The 20,400-nt window shown below is 41.9% G+C and overlaps 2 protein-coding genes across 2 annotated transcripts; both read left to right on the top strand.

The window, feature by feature from the left end:
* The first annotated feature begins 1,553 nt into the window (after nucleotides 1-1,553).
* nek2 (NIMA-related kinase 2) lies at nucleotides 1,554-5,951 on the top strand. Its single transcript, XM_070849439.1, has 9 exons — nucleotides 1,554-1,852; nucleotides 2,870-3,087; nucleotides 3,203-3,443; nucleotides 3,558-3,640; nucleotides 3,735-3,861; nucleotides 3,994-4,228; nucleotides 4,768-4,822; nucleotides 4,943-5,019; nucleotides 5,314-5,951. The coding sequence occupies exons 1-9, from the start codon at nucleotides 1,757-1,759 to the stop codon at nucleotides 5,517-5,519; spliced, it is 1,338 nt and encodes a 445-aa protein (XP_070705540.1). The 5' UTR covers nucleotides 1,554-1,756; the 3' UTR covers nucleotides 5,520-5,951.
* Nucleotides 5,952-7,074: 1,123 nt separating this feature from the next.
* Nucleotides 7,075-12,449, top strand: slc30a1a (solute carrier family 30 member 1a). The gene is made up of 2 exons (XM_070849646.1): nucleotides 7,075-8,001; nucleotides 9,630-12,449. The coding sequence occupies exons 1-2, from the start codon at nucleotides 7,428-7,430 to the stop codon at nucleotides 10,532-10,534; spliced, it is 1,479 nt and encodes a 492-aa protein (XP_070705747.1). The 5' UTR covers nucleotides 7,075-7,427; the 3' UTR covers nucleotides 10,535-12,449.
* Nucleotides 12,450-20,400: the final 7,951 nt, after the last annotated feature.

Here is a 20,400-nt window from a genome sequence, read left to right as displayed (position 1 = left end):
AAAAAAGGATGGATTAATAAACTAACATTTTATTATTTTTTAGTAATCCGTTTATCTGTCAACTAACTGCCAAGACCAAGGTAATGTCCTAAAATTATTTATTTTCTCCAACTAATTGATAATATACAGCAGAAAAGTGTTTGAGAAGCTGAAACCAACAAATCTTTGGGATTCTTGCTTAATAAATGGCTTAAACAATTAATCAGTTATGAAAAGTGTTCAATCGACTAATCTGATTTTGGGTTTACTTTGTTTTAAATGCATCTAGATTTTACTAGACTGTAGCTACTCTTCATTAACACCAATTCACCGTTAGCAGACTTCATAAGCAGCACATGTGATACCCAGAGTGAGAACTCTGTGTATGTCGCTGCTCTTTGGATCAAATCTAATGTCCAGTGGCAGTAAGACGCCCATCAGCTTCACCTGTGTGTTTCATACATACAGTAAGCACCCATGGGAGCAGCTCTGATGTCAGCCCACAGCTTTTTCGTGTTTTCGGGAATAACACAACACGGGATTACACAAATGAGGCCAACAAAACCCAGAGGATCATGTCAGTCAGTGTCACAGACTGCACCCTGCAGAATAAAAGGGTTATTTCACCCAATGTCTGCTTCTGTTTACTGCTGCTGTTTATCCATCAACAGGTATGAGAGGGCTTCGCTGAAACAGACAGGCTGCTAATTTCACTCGGGAAGAAACTTCTTATGCTCAAGTGTTAATTGGTCTTTGGATATTTTTAGTGAGCTATTCTTACCTCTGCTTGATTAATTTTCTAGGCAGCTACTTTTACTCTGCCTTGAGACAAACTGAAGTCCCAGAGCTTCAACTGGAAGAAAATGTTCTCCACCTCAGAGTCACATTTACCACATTAATGTTTTCTGAAAATAAACATTGTGCTTTGAATAGTGATCGCTGTTCAGACATTTGCAGTGATGCACTTTTATTGTTTATTATCTGCAACAACTACTACTCTTCCTGTGGTCCAAATAAATGCACATATAGTCAATATTAACACTTGAATGATAAATTACAGTACTAATAGCTTAAACCAAAGCTATTACTTACAAATACTGAGTAGAACACTGAAAAAGTAAACCTAAAAATAAGTATGAAAAGTATGAAATTACTTCAATACAGAACTGTTTTTATACTATTATATTACAACTATTTTTATATACAGAATATGGTAAAATGTTAACCTTGATGTATCTATTGAAGATACAAAGTAAAATCCGTAATCAATCTTACTTTTCTACTAAATCTTTTTATGCTGAACTCTATTTCCGGGATCGCGGTTGCCACGGTGACAGGAGCGTGGCTGTGATTGTTGTGTTTTTGGCGCCACCTTGTGGAGAGTTCAGCACGCGTCATCTACCCGCTCTACTCTCGCGGTATTCGGGCGCTTAGCAACTTCACAACTTGCATCCTCGCACTGACCAATCAGGAGCCACCGTGCGGACAGAGCAGGCCAATCAGAATCGGGAATTTGGGCACCAATTTAAACCGACTGCGAGCGCTTCCTTGTTTTGCTCCCTGCAACAGAAACACGAGCGAATGAACCAAAAGCCAAACATTTGGTCTATTTAAACCTCTTTATCGGAAACAAAGACGTCCTCAGCACAAGAGACTAATTCCGAAATCGCTTGTTCAAGTTTATGTTTAACTACAGCCGCTAACTAGATTAACAGCTAGTTAGTGGTGAGCATTAACGTTGAGTCAGGCAGCTTTTAACGTTAGCTTGGGTTGAAACATGCCGTCCCGTGTTGAGGACTACGAGGTTTTGTACACTATAGGCTCAGGGTCCTACGGAAGATGCCAGAAAATAAGACGGAAATCTGACGGGAAAGTGAGTAATGTCTGCATGTTTTGTCGGTACAGCACCGCTGCTCACCTGTAGTGTTCTAGTAAGGTGAGGTCAACCTGCCCGGCGGTGTGTGTTAGCCCTTTGTTATTGTTCCACATCATAAGGTTACTGGTGTCAGTTTCAGGTGAAGTAGGTTTGCACAAAGGCTGAGTGACGTTACCAAGAGTGAGTATCATTCATTGTGTACCATTATTATGGTTCGGGTGGAAACTAAAGGCAAGAAAACATTAAACGTGTTTTCGTTATTCTTTAACATAAGCTTAAAAAATTGTCGAGCAAGAACTGCCGTCAGTAACATAAAGGTGGATGGCAAAAGTTTTTTTTTTTCAATTTAATTCCTCTAGCTTAGGGGTTTGTGTGCTGATTCATAAAAAAACATTTATTCAGTGGATGGCAGATGTGGAGCTGTGTGTAACAAAAAAAAAAGCAATTTCCCCCTGGGGATTATTAAAGTAATTCTGATGTCTCAGAAGTACATAATAGCTGAAGTGTAGCAATGGAATATGTTTGAAGCAAGACTTACTTAAAGTTGACACCATTGTTCATTTCAGTATACTCAGGGGTGTTGCAGCTACAGCCTGTCTGACATCAGCAGCCTGTGGCGGCTATTGTTGCTGAACTTTAGATACATGGTTATGTAACTGACTTTATGACCCTCCCTTTACTCGCCGTGTTTCCCAACCCTGGCTCTGGAGCTCTGGAGCTCTGCTGCTCTGCATGTGTTTAGATGTTTCCCTGCACCAACACGCCTGATTCAAATGATCAGCTCTCATCAAGCTCTGCAGAGGCCTGATAACAACCCTCTCATTTGAATGAGGTGTGTAAAACATGCAGGACAGCAGGACCCCAGAACCAGGATTTGCAAACACTGATTTTAGCGTAGTAGTAGTAGTAGTACCATTTGCTGCCTCTGTTCAGCAAAGACATCACAAATGGCTGTATTGTAAAAATCAGATTTTTAAGCTTTACCCTGATTAATTAATCACTCTTGGTTTTTAGACCCTAGTGTGGAAGGAGCTGGAATATGGCACCATGGCGGAGAGTGAAAAGCAGATGCTGGTGTCAGAGGTGAACCTCCTGAGGGAGCTCAAGCACCCAAACATTGTGAGATACTACGACCGCATCATAGACCGGACTAACACCACGCTGTACATTGTCATGGAGTACTGTGAGGGCGGGGACCTGTCCAGTCTCATCAGCCGCTGCACCAAGGAAAGGTGACCAATGATGGAATACACAGTGTACTGTAGGACTGAGTTATGTGTCCCTCCTCTGTATCTGCAGAATTAAGAGTTGGTTTGTTTGGTTTTCTTTTATTATCTACCATCCCAGGCGATATTTGGAGGAGCAGTTTATCCTGCGCGTCATGGCACAGCTCACATTAGCTCTGAAGGAGTGCCACAGGCGCAGCGATGGCAGGGCCACGGTTCTTCATCGAGACCTCAAGCCAGCCAACATCTTCCTCGACATCAGGCAGAATGTGAAGCTTGGAGACTTTGGTCTAGCGAGGATCCTGAACCATGACACCAGTTTTGCAAAGACATTTGTCGGGACGCCGTACTACATGTCTCCAGTAAGTTGTTTAATCCTGCTGTGGCTTTATTTTTTAAGGGGATATTTAGAATATCTAGAGCATACTGCTTTCTTTAACCTAGTCGTAGCCTAATGTCAACATCTTTTCATTCAGGAACAAATAAACCGGATGTCATACAACGAGAAGTCAGATATTTGGTCACTGGGATGTTTGCTGTATGAACTCTGTGCATTATCGTAAGTCTTCTAACTCCTCTGCTTGAGCTGCATTCCCAGCCGCTGGATTGTCGACGGTGAATCTGACATTTTTCTGTCGATTTCTCCCGTTCAGCCCTCCATTTACTGCTTACAACCAAAAAGATCTGGCAGAGAAGATCAGAGAGGGGAAATACAGAAGAATCCCGTACCGATACTCTGAGGAACTGAACATCTTAATCAGCAAAATGCTCAACTTGAAGGTTGGATATTAATAATTTAATAGTGCTATAATCATGATGGTATGATTTTGTTAACTTTACTTGTACCACCAGCCAGTCAGTCTGTGTTTTAATGTAGGTAGGGTGCAGTAAGCTGTGTTTCTGTGTTGCCAGGACTATATGAGGCCCTCTGTGGAGTCTATTCTACAGAGCAGACTGCTGGCCGACGCTGTTGCCGAGGAGCAGAGGAGGGCACAGGTGCGACCCAGAAGGAGGTCGGCGGAATCCGACTGTCCCCTCCAAAAACCGACTGAACAGACGCCCACCGCTGCTGCAGAGCTCAGGCTCCGGGAACAGGCGCTGCGGGACCGAGAAAAGACACTGAAGGAACGCGAGGAGAGGCTGGAGCGTAAGAAACTTCTTTCTAGTCCCCACGCAGACCCACGCCTGGTCAGAGTTTAATCACACTGTGCCCTGATCACACAGTCTGACCCCTGACGACCTGCAGCTGGGAACTCATAAGCTGCTCACGATGAAAGAAAAGTAGCTGGCTTCTGAAGACACAGCTGTCTTTTGTGAAAACATTTTATACATCGTTCTTCAGGTGTAAATAGTATGGCACTGATACCATCTGAAAGAGACATGAGGCTCGATAAGTAAACTTTTTTTAAAAACTTTTAAACTTGTTTAACTGGAACAGGTTTCTCTTCATGTTTGTCAGACGTGTTGCAGCCAAATGTTTACCTACTTTAGCGCGCACACACACACACATACACACACACACACACGTCATATTCACTGTCAGCTGGGGCTTGTATGTTACAGAAACTGAAAGTAAATAAATGTTGCCTGCACGCACTCGTGCAAATAAGTTGGTGTCACATGGCGTAAGTTCCACAAATTCCAGAAATAAAGATGGTTTGGTTTTGTTTTGTTTTTCTGTCGCAGAAAGAGAGCAGGAGCTTTGTGTTCGTGAGCGACTGTCAAATGAGAAACTTGCCAGGTAAAACTTTTAGAGGGCTGGAAATAAAAAGATACATTTCACCCATGTTGTTCATTCTACAAAGCCATTCTTCAGTCTTACAAAGATGAAACTGTTTATTATCCTGACCTCCTGTTTCAGAGCGGAGAGTTTGCTGAAGAATTACAACCGTCTGCAGCAGCAGAGGGACCTGGCACAGTTCTATTGCAAAGACATAGGTATGGGAATTGGACGAAGACCTCTGGACTTAATGAACCGAGACGAGAACTGAGCAGAGTTTTTTATGGCTTCATGCTTCAGTTTGGGATGTGGATGATGAAAATCAAGTTTATTTATTACTTTTAAAATCATGTAAATACTGTTTTTATACACCAATAAAGCTTTTATTTAACTAAAAGCATTGTTTAAAAAAGACTTCCGCTCATGTTACACACCTAAACGTTTGCTGTGTGATTATATGAAGTTTGGGCCGATCTTTGTTTAATCAGTGACTCCTTACTGTTTGGTCCTAGATGTGGAGAACCTCTCCCCCAGCAAGAAGAAGGTCCACTTTGCACGTGAGAGCAAAGAGAACCAGCAGCCTGATGGCTGTCAGAGCGTGACGTCCCAGGAGCTGGTTTTGAGGAGGCTGCACGCGGCCAATCTGCGCGCTCAAACGCTGAGCGAAGTGGAGAAGACGTGTCAGTTCAAGAGCAGGCAGATACTGGGCATCCGCTGATCATACAGATCCCACTGACGGACTTGTGACTGAATGTCAAAGTAGTAGTCGTTATAACTGGATCATAAACGAAGCTTTATTTATGTGATAAATCAGTAGTTGTTACAGTAGTGACGACAAATTATTTAATCTGGTGTGTCTGCTATTGTGATTGTAGCCGTGCTGTATAGTCTTTTAAATATGTGCCAGTTTTCTTATTCAACGGTCTTGAAAATGGACATAAAAAGGCAAATTCTTTGTAACAATACAACAGAATGTAAAACCTTGTGTGGTTTAGACTGATAAAAGGAAATATGAAGAACAACCCCTGAACATGTGATGACAATGAACATTTAAACTAAGCAGAATAAATGTGAATTTAGGTTTTTACATTGTTTCCTGATTCAACACTATGAACAATAACATGGACAAAGTACTAATTGTGGTAATATGTTAAAATAAAATAAGAACAATTATTCATCCTGAGGGATTTTTTTGTGCAGAAGCTGAGTATGCATAGTAAAATAAACATATTGGCCTACATGTACTATTACTACATGCAGAGTAAAACTCAATATACACACTAGCAGAGTTTGGTGTAAACCTTTTGCTCTTTGTGAATCAAATCAAATTAATCAAAAGTAACTTGTTTTTAATCCCCTTTACAATTACAGAATCCCTCTCCTGTGTTTCATCAAGACATAAGCCCACAAGGGGTCATCAGTTTTCCATGAAAAGTCATTGAGCTGAGAGACTCAGAGCCAACAGACTTCACACCTGAGAGACTTTTGTTCTTGATTAACAGCTGATTAGAGGGTTGATTAAGAGGGACATTGTTTTTTCAGTAATTCCTCCAAGTTATACTTGGTTATACTTAAGTTATACTTAAAAGATAAAGTAGGTTTTTAACAAAGATAGGCCTGCTTTTTATTAAATATGTTTTATGACAAACATAACTCTGGTTTTATTCCATTCAAAACTGTTTTTTTTCCTTTGTGTTAACACATTTACAGCATAGAAGTAGAGTAGGGGAGCACACGTATCAAATTATCAGTAAACTAAAACTTGCCATCCACAATAAAACAACGTGAAATAATAGAAGGGGGTATTAATGTCAGATTGAACTAAACCACATGCAACCCAACCACAGACAGATATTTAAATAAGGATGTAGTGACACACTTATATATGACCTTTGTTTTTTAATTGCACCATCTACAGTAATGAGAAATGCTCTTATCTCCTAAATTAATCATTTAGAAAGGTGAGTGAGGTAAAGGGCCAGTGTTTCTCATTTACATAGATCTCTGTTGAAAACAGATGAGGTTTTCTATTTAGAGTATCGATATCACACAGATCGATTAAGACGGATACCATCGCGAGACTGAGGTTGCTGTTAGCGTGCATAGCAACCGCTGTTGTCTGGGTTTTTTGCTCCGCCTACTAACGAGAGTTGCAAAATCAGACCAATCAGATTCAAGCTTGTGTCCTCTCCACCAATAGGAGTCGTCCGGGGCGTGTCCTTATAGAGCCGTGTTCCGTGTGGAAAGTTTACCGGCTCGGGTGCAAAGTTTCAGCCGTCTGCAAACCGGAGCTCGTCGGCAAAAGGCTTCTGGAAAATGTTGGTGAAGATGACGGTGTACGTTTATGTTAACTAGACTAGACTAGACCGGTTTAATCTCACCCGTGGGTGTCTTCTCATCTGGCCGAGTGATGCTGCCCGCCGCTGTATAAGTAGTCGTGAATGAAGACGCTGTTAGCATTGATTGTATTGTCTCCGGGAGCCAGCTAGCTTAACGTAAATCGTTAGCTCGGACTTGAGTTAAACCGGAGAGCTAGCTAGCTGATAGAATACACCGCGAAGAAACCTTACTTAACAGTGACGTTAACTCGAAAGTTTACTTTACAAAGGACTGTGAGGAGGAGAAAATGGCTTGCGAGCCGAACCGTGTGCGGCTGCTGTGCATGCTCTCATTGACTTTTGGGTTTTTCATTGTGGAGGTGGTGGTCAGCCGGATGACCGCCTCTCTGTCGATGCTGTCGGACTCCTTTCATATGCTGTCGGACGTCATTGCGCTGGTTGTGGCTCTAGTCGCGGTGCGATTCGCCGAGAAAACCCATGCGACCAACAAAAACACCTTCGGGTGGATCCGGGCGGAGGTGATGGGGGCTCTGGTGAACGCCGTGTTCCTCACAGCGCTGTGCTTCACCATCATCCTGGAGGCGGTCGAGCGCTTTACCGAGCCGCATGTGATCCAGAACCCCGAGGTGGTCGCAGGGGTCGGTGCTGCTGGTCTCCTGGTGAACCTGCTCGGACTCTGCTTGTTCCACGGCCACTCCGGCGGAGGCCACGGGCACTCCCACGGAGGTCACTCCCACGGGAGCAAGAACAAGAGGGGTAAAACTGGCAAGTCCCAGAAGGCTGGGAATGGGTCTTCAGGAGAGGAGACCAACAACTTGGTGGGAAACCACAACAGCCCGGGTGATGCAAGACCCAGAAATGGTAAGTAAGGAAAGGCTGGTTCGCTGTGGGGTTGTTTTTGTTTAACAATCTTGAGCTTAATTGGCCTTTTGTGTGTTAAAGTATGTGATCTTACGTCTTAAGTGTATACTACAGGCCTGTGTTAAGTGCCAAAACTCCACACACCCAGCCTCACTTTGCCCTACTTCTAAACTGACAGCATGTGCTGGACCTTTATCTCCTTTGTTAGCTGTGCAGATTGCATAACAGCACATACACATATGTTTAGTATAGTCTGAGGATACTGTGCCAGAATGAATAATACTTATTGTTTTTTCTGTGACAGTGGCATGTAGACACATGTGGTTGTCAGTTATTTGTTGTAGGGTTATTCTATCCTGACTACCTTCAGAGACAAACAGGTAAAACCTCAGGTTTCACGCTTTGTAAGCCTAGCGGCAATCATCTGGCTTATTCAGAGTGATATGTGGAGGCTGCTATCTGTTTTTGACGAGGTCAAACTTATTACAGTGTCTTAACTATCAAAATTCCTGAAGCTCTCCTGCACTATTCTCACTGCTCACAATTTTACAGACACTGTACAAGTGAATTAATGGTGATGACATGATATCTGGATGTCTGGTTACAACAAGCGTACACAGAAACAGGAAACCGCACAAGCTTGTGCTCTGTTGTGGTCAAATTAGAGTTTGATGTCTGCGTCTGGACAAGCAACAGACCCCCCCCCCCCCCCCCCCCCAAAAGACAAAGCTGCCTTGGGCTTGTCATTCTGTCTGAGTGCCCCTCCTCCTCCCTCACTGAAGAGTTAAATCCATACAGAAGACCCTGCCTCCCCCACACTGTTAGGCCCTGCCAGTTTCAATAAATGGAGGCCACATTCCCCCCCTTCCTCCGTGCACTGATCGCTGTTACTGGGTCATACATCAGTGTAACCATGGAGTTGACGGCCCCAGCCACACCATTAGCTGTTGATAAATGATCTGGCGGTGTCCAGGGATGGAAGCAAGCAACCATTGCTCCGGTGCCGTTCCCTCACAACTGTGTGCGCTGCCCGCAGATACTGATTGAATTTGCTTTTTTAGAATTCCTGCAGTGTTTTTTGTAGAGTTACGGATCCCACATGCTGTGGCTTCTCTTTTATATAATCCACCATCGCAGTCTGGTATATTTCACCTGTTTGTGTCCCCGTGCAGTTACAGCACAGGCTCACAAGAGTGAATTGTCTTTCACAGTAAAAGCTCGAACGCTGTTGGCAAGAATAAAATCATCAATAAGTCAAGGTGATGAACCGTCACCCTCCTGTCGACTTTGAATGAAGCAGCTCCAACATGTGTCACTTGATAACATCGCAGGCTGACTTCTGGCTTTTTGTTTCAGGTTTCAAATAGACTTGTGCTTTGACCCCAAATGACGTAACCCAACAATTTATCTACTGGTTGCCACCAATACCATCGTTTTGCAATTTCCTTATTGCAGGCTAATTTGTTAAAGCTTTGTTTTTGCACTCAAACTTTTTTGTGTGATTTCTCAAAGCAGCAGTTGTCTGTTATGAATGCTGTATTAGTATCTCAGAGTCAAAGTCCAGCAGATTATTGAATGTCATGACCCAGCTAACTAAATTTAATGAACTACTTTGTTTTTATCTCCAGAAATCAGCTGTAAAGACAGCACAGAGGTGCAGATGAATGGCAACACCCACTATGAGGAGATGGATCATGAGGCAGACACGTCACAGCTCAACATGCGCGGCGTCTTCCTGCATGTGCTGGGAGACGCCCTGGGCTCTGTTATCGTGGTGGTCAATGCTATAATCTTTACCTTTGTGTGGACGCCCTGCGTACCTGGTGAGATGTGCATGAACCCGTGCATCAACAGCCACACCACAGACCACAAGCATGTCAATCACACGCTGGTCGACCTGCTGGAAGGTCCCACCGTGTTGTCCATGAAGTTTGCTGGCCCATGCTGGGTTCTCTACCTGGACCCCACGCTCTGCATCATCATGGTGTGCATCCTGCTGTACACTACCTACCCACTGCTGAAAGAGTCAGCCCTCATCCTGCTGCAGACCGTGCCCAAGCAGATCAACATGCACCGGCTCAACGAGCGGCTGTTGAGTCTGGACGGTGTGCTGGCCATCCACGAGCTGCACATCTGGCAGCTGGCCGGGAGCCGCATCATCGCCACGGCGCACATCAAGTGCCACGACCCCACATCTTACATGGAAGTGGCCAAGCGCATCAAGGACTTCTTCCACGACGAGGGCATCCACGCCACCACCATCCAGCCCGAGTTTGTCACGTTCAACTCGGAGTCTCGGGACTCCCTGTGTGAGCTCTCCTGTCGGACTCAGTGTGCTCCCAAGCTGTGCTGCGGCTCTGCGGACAAACAGAACACAGCCTCTGATAAGAAGGCCAGCAGTGACTGCAAGTCTGCTGCAGCTTCAGCCCTGGAGGTGATCAGCGAGAATCCAGAGCAGGCCGCAGTCGTTCAGGTGCGCCCTCAGTTGGAGGCTAAGGTTACCGTCACCAGAGAGGTGGAGTCGTCTCTGTGAGATGGAGGGGAAAGAGAGAAACAGAGGAGAAGCTGGAAAACCACCACGTCAGGCTAAAATCTCCATTGTTATGGACGCTGTTATCTTTTTGACCCGTGGCTCTGTCCTGGCCCTGACAGGGAAATCATTTTCCTTATAGCCTTTTATTCTCTGTCATCGCCATCCTGCTGTGACTGAAATATCCTCCCCAGAAACCCTCTGTGTTCACGCATTTGAGCCATTCCTTTTTTTTATTATCATTTCTTATTATCATTTTTTATTATCACCCCCCCCCCCCCCCTCTCTCTCTATAAATCCATCCCCATTCCCTCCTCTCCCTCCCAGCCTCTCCTCTGCCACTCGGCCCCTCTCTTGCTGTCTGTCGCCCTGGCAGTATGGTGGCGATGCATGTTGGGGTTCACTGACCTCATCTCCTCCAGGACCGGAGCGAGGCCTGCATGAGTGTCCCTCATTAGCACCGTGTTGTGATGCATCATCTCGTCCCATGGTGTTTCTGTGCCAAAGCTTCTCACTGCAGGACAGAAGGGATCTGAGAGACGTCCTCTCCTCCAAAAGGACAAACACACACACACACACACACACACACACACACACACACACACACATGCAAGTCGGAGCACACATCACTAGGTTATTCTGTTTAGCCTATGGACCTGTTTGCAAAGAGTCTACTTTTTTTTGTGTGTGTGTTTTTGCGTAGGCTTTAAGCAGATCTATTTTCTTACCCTCTGGCCCCAAATGGAAGAGTATTGTATTGCATACTAATTTAAGTATTTAAGTTATTAGAAATGATCTACTTCTCTCTGTAGGTAGATGTTGTTTGTAATATTTTAGGCTGGGTGATAGAGACCTCTTTTGCAACTTTACTGTCTCGGAATTTTCTGACAGACCATCTATGCTGTAGTCAGTTTTTTCAAATGTGATGTTTTATAATGATTCTGTTTCTCGAGACTTTCCTCTGGCCTTGACTCAGTTTTTAATTGCAGTCATTAGTTGGATACAGAAGCTGTATCAACACCTCTCTCACTTTGCCTTTTAAAGACAAACAACTGCTGTGGTATAGCACTAAGTACGGTAGACACGGTGTAACGGAACTTCTTGCAACGGCACAGTCACCTGATTAAATGTGCGTTCACAAATTCGATGCCTTGCAAGCCAGAGGGTTGGGTCTGTTTGGAAGAAATGAGCACTGTATGCCATTAATGAGACACTATTCTCTGTATGAATCCGTACTGGAAAGCTGTCTGGTGACGGCTGTTGATTTTTAGCGTTTAAAAAAAGAAAATCCTCATGAATGTGTTCGGCACCATGTCACAATCCATACTGAGGGAGTTATTATATTTCCAGGACGTTCTACTATGTTTGCATGACCAAACGGAGACCTGGTGTTCGACTTTTAGGAGCCCCACTCAGAGCTCCAGTTGCTGCTTACCAGAACCTGCTGGTATCCCCCAACATTACTCATTACTGTGTAGGCAGGGAATGACTCATCCTGTAGCTTTTCTGTCCTCTGCTTCGGGCAGCTGAGCGGGCTGTTTTTGCTGAATCAAAGTCCATATTGGTGGCCTTTTTTTTTTTTTTTTTTAATTATTATTAACTCTCACTCATCACCACAGATATCATTGGAAGGTGGTCCATCGACGTGTCTCAGATTTCCACTCCCGATTAAATGTGTATGCAATATAGAACTATGTGCTGGGAAATGTATTTTGCCGCGTTCCTTCATTTGTAACGATCGGTCACTTTTATTCTGTGTCTTTCAAGACTTGAGCTCTGTGCAAATTGAAAACAAGTGTTTTTTTTTTTAATTTTAGATATGACATGTCAACTGATGTGTTTTTGATATACTATATATCTACAGTACCTGTCCAATGTGTCATTGTGAAATAAAAAAATATGGCTGTTTGGTACAGTTGATAAACTGAAATTTGTCAGTTGCCTTATTTGTACTCTTCTCTAACCTTGTATGTAAATAATGATGCTATTTTTTTCCAAATTGAATTTAAGGTAGGGCAAGAAAGCTGTTTTTAGAAAACAGAAGTCACATAAGGCTAAATGGGAAGGAGAAATGAGAAGAGGAAGATAAAGGAAAATTGTGTAATCGGGGTATTTTGTAGGAGGCTGAGTTGAAAAGCAACTTTGCTCCAGGGCAGAGCCAGAGGTGTGGCTCCATTACTGGTGCTTATTAGTATCATGACTGGATTACCGAAGACCTGGCACCCTAAGACCAGACTCTCTGTATGAAGTGACTGTTAACATTTCCTGTTAGAAAATAAGTCAAACAATCAAGAGAGGAGAGAAAAAATGTCGACGCATGAGACGCAACACCACCAAAAAGTTAAGTGTGTCTTCCAGTCAGTGTGTCTGCTCCCATATATGAGGGTTGGGGAACCTTTTACATCTGTGTATCAGAAATCTGAGCCCGACCACTTTTCTGTTCATTTTACAAATGTACTCTTGTTCTTTAAAACTGTACCACAGAGTCAAGAGTGAAACTTTTAAATCAACCTCTGAAAGTGACCATAAAACAGAAACTGGTGTTACTTTTGCTCTCTGTTTAGTTTTTTGAGTGATTTAGCAAAAGTTCCTGATGGTGTCGGTCCAAACGTTGCTCTGTAGTTGACTTTTGCTCATTAAATCCACTTTAGTGTGAAGGAGATTTAAGAGCAGATTTACTTTTAGAGAAGCAGGGGTTGTGCACAGTTCAGCATAACTTTTCTACACTTAGCCTACAGACTAAATTCAAGATGCATGTTTTTCCCCTATTACAGGTTCAACTTGTGTTTAAGTTCCACCAGCCTGTCTTTAAAATATTCAAGAAATGAATTTCTTGTTGTTTTTGAGACAAGGAGAAATAAGGCACTGCTGCTGCATTACAATTATGAAAACATTGATTTTAGAGGATTCTTGAAACAAGATCATTTGTGCTGAAAACAGGGTGAAATATTTCTACTACAGTGCCAAATTTATGCCTATATTTTATCAAAAAAAAAAAAACTTCAGGGACTCAATTCCTGACTGATTTTTCTGACCAAAGAATTCGTCATATTTTAGAAGCGAAATGACCCAATCAGAATCAGAATTACTTTAATAATCCCCAGAGGGAAATTGCTTTTTGTTACACACAGCTCCAAAAGAATAAGAATAAACTTCAAACACAAAGTAAAATATAGATATATAAAAGTATGAATAAAAAAAAGATGCATTCAAAATTATTATTACAAATTATTACACAGAGGTAAATTACTGCACCAGGTGAGTCCAGAGTCTTAAAATAATAATAATAATAACAACAATAATACCACTACTAATGATACTACTATAAATAAATAATCATAATAAATGTAGTGGTGTAGAAGTATAAAGTAGCATAAAATACTCAAGTACAATTACCCTTATAAGATAATTAAGGGAAGGGAATATGGCATCAACAATAGAATTAAGGTAACTCCTTGTCAAAATAGAAATCAGTTGTATGTTTAACCGTCTTTGTACTGTATATTGATGATGTTTAAATTAAATCTAAGTGTGTAGGTGGTGAGAATTTCAGTCAGTGGAAACCACATGAACCAACAGACTGTGTGTAAAGCTACACACATGTTGATCCAGTCTGTAAGGCCAACAGGATATTTGTGGCTGATGTCTTCTGACCAGCTACAAAACCTCAGACTATCTGGACAGTAATAATGGTTTAGAGGCAAATCTGATGTACCAAGTGTGAGTGAGTTGTGGAGTTGTCATGCTGCAATTACAGAAATCCATAATTACAGCATTTCGCAACTGTAGAGAAGCGGATAGTGGCTCGGGGCTGTGGCTGAGTTTCAGTGGAAGTCTGGTGTGGCTGCTGACTGTGAATGTGTGGCTGACGGAGCAGCCCACGGCCCGACGGGACTTATGTAAGAGGCCCGGGGGCATTCCAAAGGCAACGAGCACGGGGCTGTACCCAGCATTCCTCAGTGCTGGCGACCCGCTCTCTCCTCGTTCTCTGTCCCTTTTCATGTGGACAGAGAGAGGCTCATGCACAGAGCAGCTCTCCTTTTGTGCCCTTTGTTATAGTCAGGTGTTCTCTGCACCTTTACTGCAGCCCATTGTATGCAAACAGTAAAGTGGGTCTGTGTGCATCCACTGCTGACGTCTTAGTTTCGTGTGGCCCCAGTCACATGACACACTGTGTCCCCTAGAAAGGATGGGATGCAGTTTGCCACAGCATATGTGTTTTGAAGGAAACATATTGGCGCCCGGATCCTCTTTTCTATGAACACAATGATGAAATTGCACACATCTTTCAATTCGCAAAGACGTTCATAGTGAATGTATCTGTGCACTGACGGCATATTTCATTTGATGCCAGAATATCTGATCTTGCAATACAATATCTGTTTCTTTTTTTATGTTGGTAGTTTGTTTAAGGTCAGAGAAAGTTCATGGTTTTCTCATTAATTTACCTGTAACTTGAATCACAGGACACGTCTATTATTACACGTCTATTATTATACACGTCTAACATTTAACCAAATCCACAACCTGAGAAATAATTAACCAGCAATCTTTGAAAAACCCAGCACGTCATTTAACAACACTAAGCACTGTTGTGGTTTCCAGAATACATTTATTATGCTTTATGGCAGAGAGTTCTTCCAATCTAAATCTCTGCCAGAAAGCGATAAGGCACATGTCCCCAAAGGTTAAACTAAACTTTTGAAGACTCTCTTGAACTGTTCTGATGAACGTAACAAAACAACAGAATTTCTGCAATGAAAAAAGTATATTTGTCATATTTGGTCCGACAGACAGGAACAACCCTAAAACATTAAAAGAACACATGATTGACTGCCATATTTTAAGTCCTGTACCAAGCTGATATGCTGGTGTTTCACTACTCTGTTTCTGTGTGTGTGTGTGTGTGTGTGTGTGTGCGCGTGTGGTCACACCAGACCATCTGTCTCCCTGGCTTTGTCCCCGGGATTTTCAGACGGGGTGAGCAGGCCATGGGGCTGAGCACGCAGGGGAGAGAGAGGGGGGATGGACACTGGACCTGAGGGTGAGAGGTCACCACTAAATGGATTCACCTTTGCCAACACAGCGTTTGTAGGTGCAGCAACATGTGTAAGCAGCTCATTCAACAGAGGGGACACAATACCCCAAAAGAGATCTCCTGATGACATGTTAAACCTCAGCATGTGTGTGTGTGTGTGTGTGTGTGTGTGTCGCTCATGTGTTACCCAGCCACGCATCCATCTGAATAAGTTACAGCGCAATCTTTGAGTAAAACTAGAGGGATGTGAACTACAACATGATAATGAGTGAGATTTAGAGGTGCTGTTAGACAGAGTTTGTTACATTTGGACAGAGACAGGCTAGCTGTTTCCCTCTGTTTCCACTCTTTGTGCTAAGCTAAGCTAATCATCAGCTGGCCAGCATCATGTTTACTATAACGACACGAGAGTAGTTTCAATCTTCTCATCCAGGAAAGAAAATTTCACACAGAGAACATTGTTTTCAGTACCAGCTTTCCATTCACACATGCAGTGGTTCTAACATACAGCATTAGCAGCTGTCCACTGACACCTGAAGGCCTCACAGTAACATTTATTGACCTGGTTTCTCCTTCTTCCTTTCTTCAGAACAAAACTGTGTAGGACTTAGTGAAGGACTAAGCGTGGGTTTATGGATTGAGATTTTCATCATTCAGATGAAAGATGATTACGACTTAAACGCGTTGTCATAATAAAGTAATTAAAAAACAGAAGCGATGTTTTGGAGATACAGTGCGTGTGTTTTTCCCCAGACAGTGATGTTTTGTCACTGAAATAAATTCATCTCAACAGAAATGTGCACAACTGTCTGTTCACGTTAAACATTGTTGTCTGCCCTGTTAACAGAAAAAGGGGGAGTGAAACTGACAGTGAAAGTTGTGGCTGCCACCAGTGACCTCTGAGCTTTGTTCAGAGAAAGAGAAAGAGTCCACTGTGTTAGATACTGTCGTCCCATTTACAGACCACAGACTGGGGCTTCACTGCTGCTGGGGTCAATTCATTCATAATACACTCAATTTGGGATCAAAATAGTTGCCTAAAGCTTCACCAAAACATTTCTTCTCTTAAGCGCCTCATGTGTTAATTATGGTTGTTACAGGGAGTAAATGTACCTGATTTATTGACATGAATAGCAGAATTACCACATCAACAACAGTGCATCCAAATGTAGACCTGCTGGAATATGTTTTAGTTTCATGCGACTGTCAGACTGGCATGTGACAGGGAACTTAGGGGAGTTTGACCAAACACTGGCTGGTCAACAGGTTTCCTCAATGAAACAAATACAGAAATGCTGAACTTTGACATTTGAGTGCCGGTCAGGACGTGTGCTATCAGGTTGAGCAGATGACTTTAATGGATTTAAGTGGGGGTGACGCAACAGCTTGTTTCACTTCCTTTGCTCTGCATTTTCTCAAGGCCACTTTTATTTCCCCTATTTAATCTGGGCCTTTTTATTTCTCCTCCGTATCTGCACTGCAACTGTGCAAGACTTTTTCCCTTTATGATTCTTTTCTTACTTTTTAATTCAGGTGTTAGTTAGCAGCCTGGCTCTGTGAGTCTACACACGTTCATGTTCCCCAGAGGATGATACATAAGGACTTTGGTGGTCCTATTAGATTTTATCTAGCACCACCATGAGGTTGATGTTTGTAGCTTTGAATGCCTCAACAACTATTGGATCTATTGCCATGAAATTTGGTACAGTTTTATAATATTTTTCATATGCCACACGTCCAAGGTGTGTGTAGCCTGAATGGACTGCAGCTTACATTTTACTGTGCATCCCTTCGTTTATGCCCAAATACCTGCAAAACTAATAACATTCCCATCGGCTGCAGCTGTACGTTGTGCTAATAAGCAAAAGTTAGCATGCTAACTCACTAAACTAAGACTGAACGTGGTTAACATTGTAAAACCTAACTTATCTTACTTTATGTCTGTATGAATATTGCTTATTAATTAGTTCCACCAGGATTTTTTTTTTTACAATTTTCAAACTGATTTCTGCGATAAAAATATGTGTGTGAATGTTGTTTGTATTGAATTTCCTCTTTGCAGAATCATAAAACAACAAACAATAAATTCACCCTACTTTTATAAGAACTATTTAAAAACAATATGTGACCTTATCAAGAGCAACAACTTGTCCAGTGGATACCCCTGAGGATATTTCTCATCACCTGTGATGCCCCACAGAGACACAGGGGAAGTCCGCGGCAGGAGTCGATGTAGCTTAAAACAGGGAGATCCAAACTTCTGGCTCAGGGAGTGAAAAAACGAGAATCTCCCAGGACTTCACTACAGGACTGTCCTCTCCCACACTCGTCTTAGTAACCTTTAATCTGACCACATGGCAGGTTTGTACCCGTAAAGGACCCGATCGCCTTAGAGAGAGATTAGGAGGGCTGGAATGTTAACCAGCTCTCTGGTGGTGGTGATGATGATGATGATCAGAGGGGGAAGAAGCCCCTAAATCCTTTATGTAACTAAAACAGAAACATCACAATGGAACAATGCTCCACTGGTTACAACCCTGCACCTGATGACATATATAGATAAAGATCCGATGCCATGTTAAATATAAAATATTAATCAGAGTAGAGAGTGAGGCTGTCAGATGACTTATAAATGCAGATAATTGTGGTGTTGAGCATGGAAAATAATTATCTTTATGCTGTGGATTAAAAATAGAAAGTAACCCAAAATAAAAATATGTAGCATGAGTAATTCAAAACTGTGTGAAAGTAAGTAGGCCTACTTTTATTAGATGCCCGTGGTGGTCATGTGTTGGCTGTATGCGTCATGTGTTGGCTGTATGCTTATGATGGCACATAATAATGCTTTTGTTTCCTCTGTGTGTGATAAAAACCAAGTGACAAATCAAATGTTTGTCTGTTCACTCAGTCTGTGAGTGCAGGTGTTGAGGAAAAGACTTTTTGGGTTAATGTTTCACTGTACCGTCACTCGCCAGCCTCACAGACTTTGGTCATGCAGGTGAGTGGGTTCAACCAGCAATAATTGATTCCTCACTGATAAAACGAGGGTGCTAACAAGTCCATAAAAAGAAAAGAGAAGATCCACACAAACGTTCACTCTCTCCCCATCCTGGATTATCTTTACTAGACGCAATCTGCATCCAGAGAAGATAAATGGCATGACAGTCATTATCAGTCACCTGAGCAGCAGGACTGCAGCAGGACTGCAGGGTTCAGTTAAATATTGGCAGGATTGTTGAATATTTAAGTGTGAATGATTCTCATCACGACTGTTATTATTTTATCTTCATTTAGTACCTTTAAACCACATGCAAGATGTCCAGCACTTCAGCACAAAGTCATCTATTACTCTGATTTGTACATTCAGACCCAGAACCCAAGATACACCAAAAAGAACATCAAAAATGCTTAAATAAAAATAAAAATAAATACTAAAAATGGACAAATCTTAAGATAGTATGACAGAACAGTTCAATCAGAATCAGAATCAGATTTATTGTCATCATACAGCAAAGTACAATGAAATTCCATCTGACCTCTCCCATATAACATACCAACAAGACAATAAATAGAAATATAAGAATATAAAAATATGAAAAAGAAATATATATATATATATATATATATATATATATATATATATACATATATACACATACGAGTTCAAGTTTGTTGTTTCACTGTTTATACATCAGTAAAATGTAAGATTCTCTCTCATTCATTACTTGAGATTACATGCTGGAATAAATCTGAGGGGATTTTATGGGGTTAATTAATGGATACTAATGGATATTAAGGGAGAGAGAGAGAAAAATGACATAAACAAATAACATAAAATTAAATGTGTTTGGTTTCTATCTTTTCAAATTAGTGGATGGACTAATGAAAGTATGTCTGGCCATACCATAACATGGATCATGGTTTCTGTGGTAATATCTCAATACACTGATTTATCAAGAACTTTGCATAGAAGTTGTTTGTATTTGTCAGTGCTGAAGGTAATTCTAGTTGAACTAGTAGATTAATCATTAAGTAAAGTTATTGTGATTGTCGGGATGGTGACCCCTCCCTGGACTTGGATTACTTTTCGGGTGACGTTGGTCAGATTTGTGGTGGGAGTGTATTTGTGTGTCCATGGACAATGATGTCATAGTAGATCAAACCCGGACTCAAACACGCACCACAACACACGGTTGTTACTCAGAGTTGCTTTTTGAAGATATGTTTGAGACCAGAAAAGCGTTTTCCAATCTTGTGTAAATGAGGCCTGGAGCTTTTTAGCACACACACACACACACACACACACACACATTATTAATAGTAATAAATTATACCATAATACAGTAAATTGACAATCAGGGGATTTGTCAGTTTCTTTTGAATTAATGTGTAAATTAAGTGGGAAGTCATGTTCGCCTACATTTTGAGGTGTTTTGATGGTTTTGGTTTTCTGCTTTTTAAATTAATGGCCAAATTAGAGGAAACATTTAATCATGGATTATGGTTTCTGGGTAAATTAAAGAGTAATGGTATTTTAAGCTGCTCAGTGGGTCGGTCCTGAGAGAGAAAAAAAATCTCATTTTACACCGGGGGGATGATCATGCAATCTGGTTCAGACATTCATGGTTCTCAGATGATACACTACATCCCCACTGAACTGATGATCCACTGACTTCTCCTTTTAGCACCACCATGAGTTTCATGTTTGTATTTTTTGGTGAAACTATTGCATCGATTGTAATGAAATCTGGTACAGAAGTTCATAACTGTTTTAAAATTGTTATAACTTTGGTTGTCCTTTAAATTTTGGCGCCATCATCAGATCAAAATT

Source organism: Pempheris klunzingeri, chromosome 18, assembly GCF_042242105.1.
Source record: "Pempheris klunzingeri isolate RE-2024b chromosome 18, fPemKlu1.hap1, whole genome shotgun sequence".
Classification (NCBI taxonomy): Eukaryota; Metazoa; Chordata; class Actinopteri; order Acropomatiformes; family Pempheridae; genus Pempheris; species Pempheris klunzingeri.
This window is presented reverse-complemented; position numbering and strand designations above follow the sequence as displayed.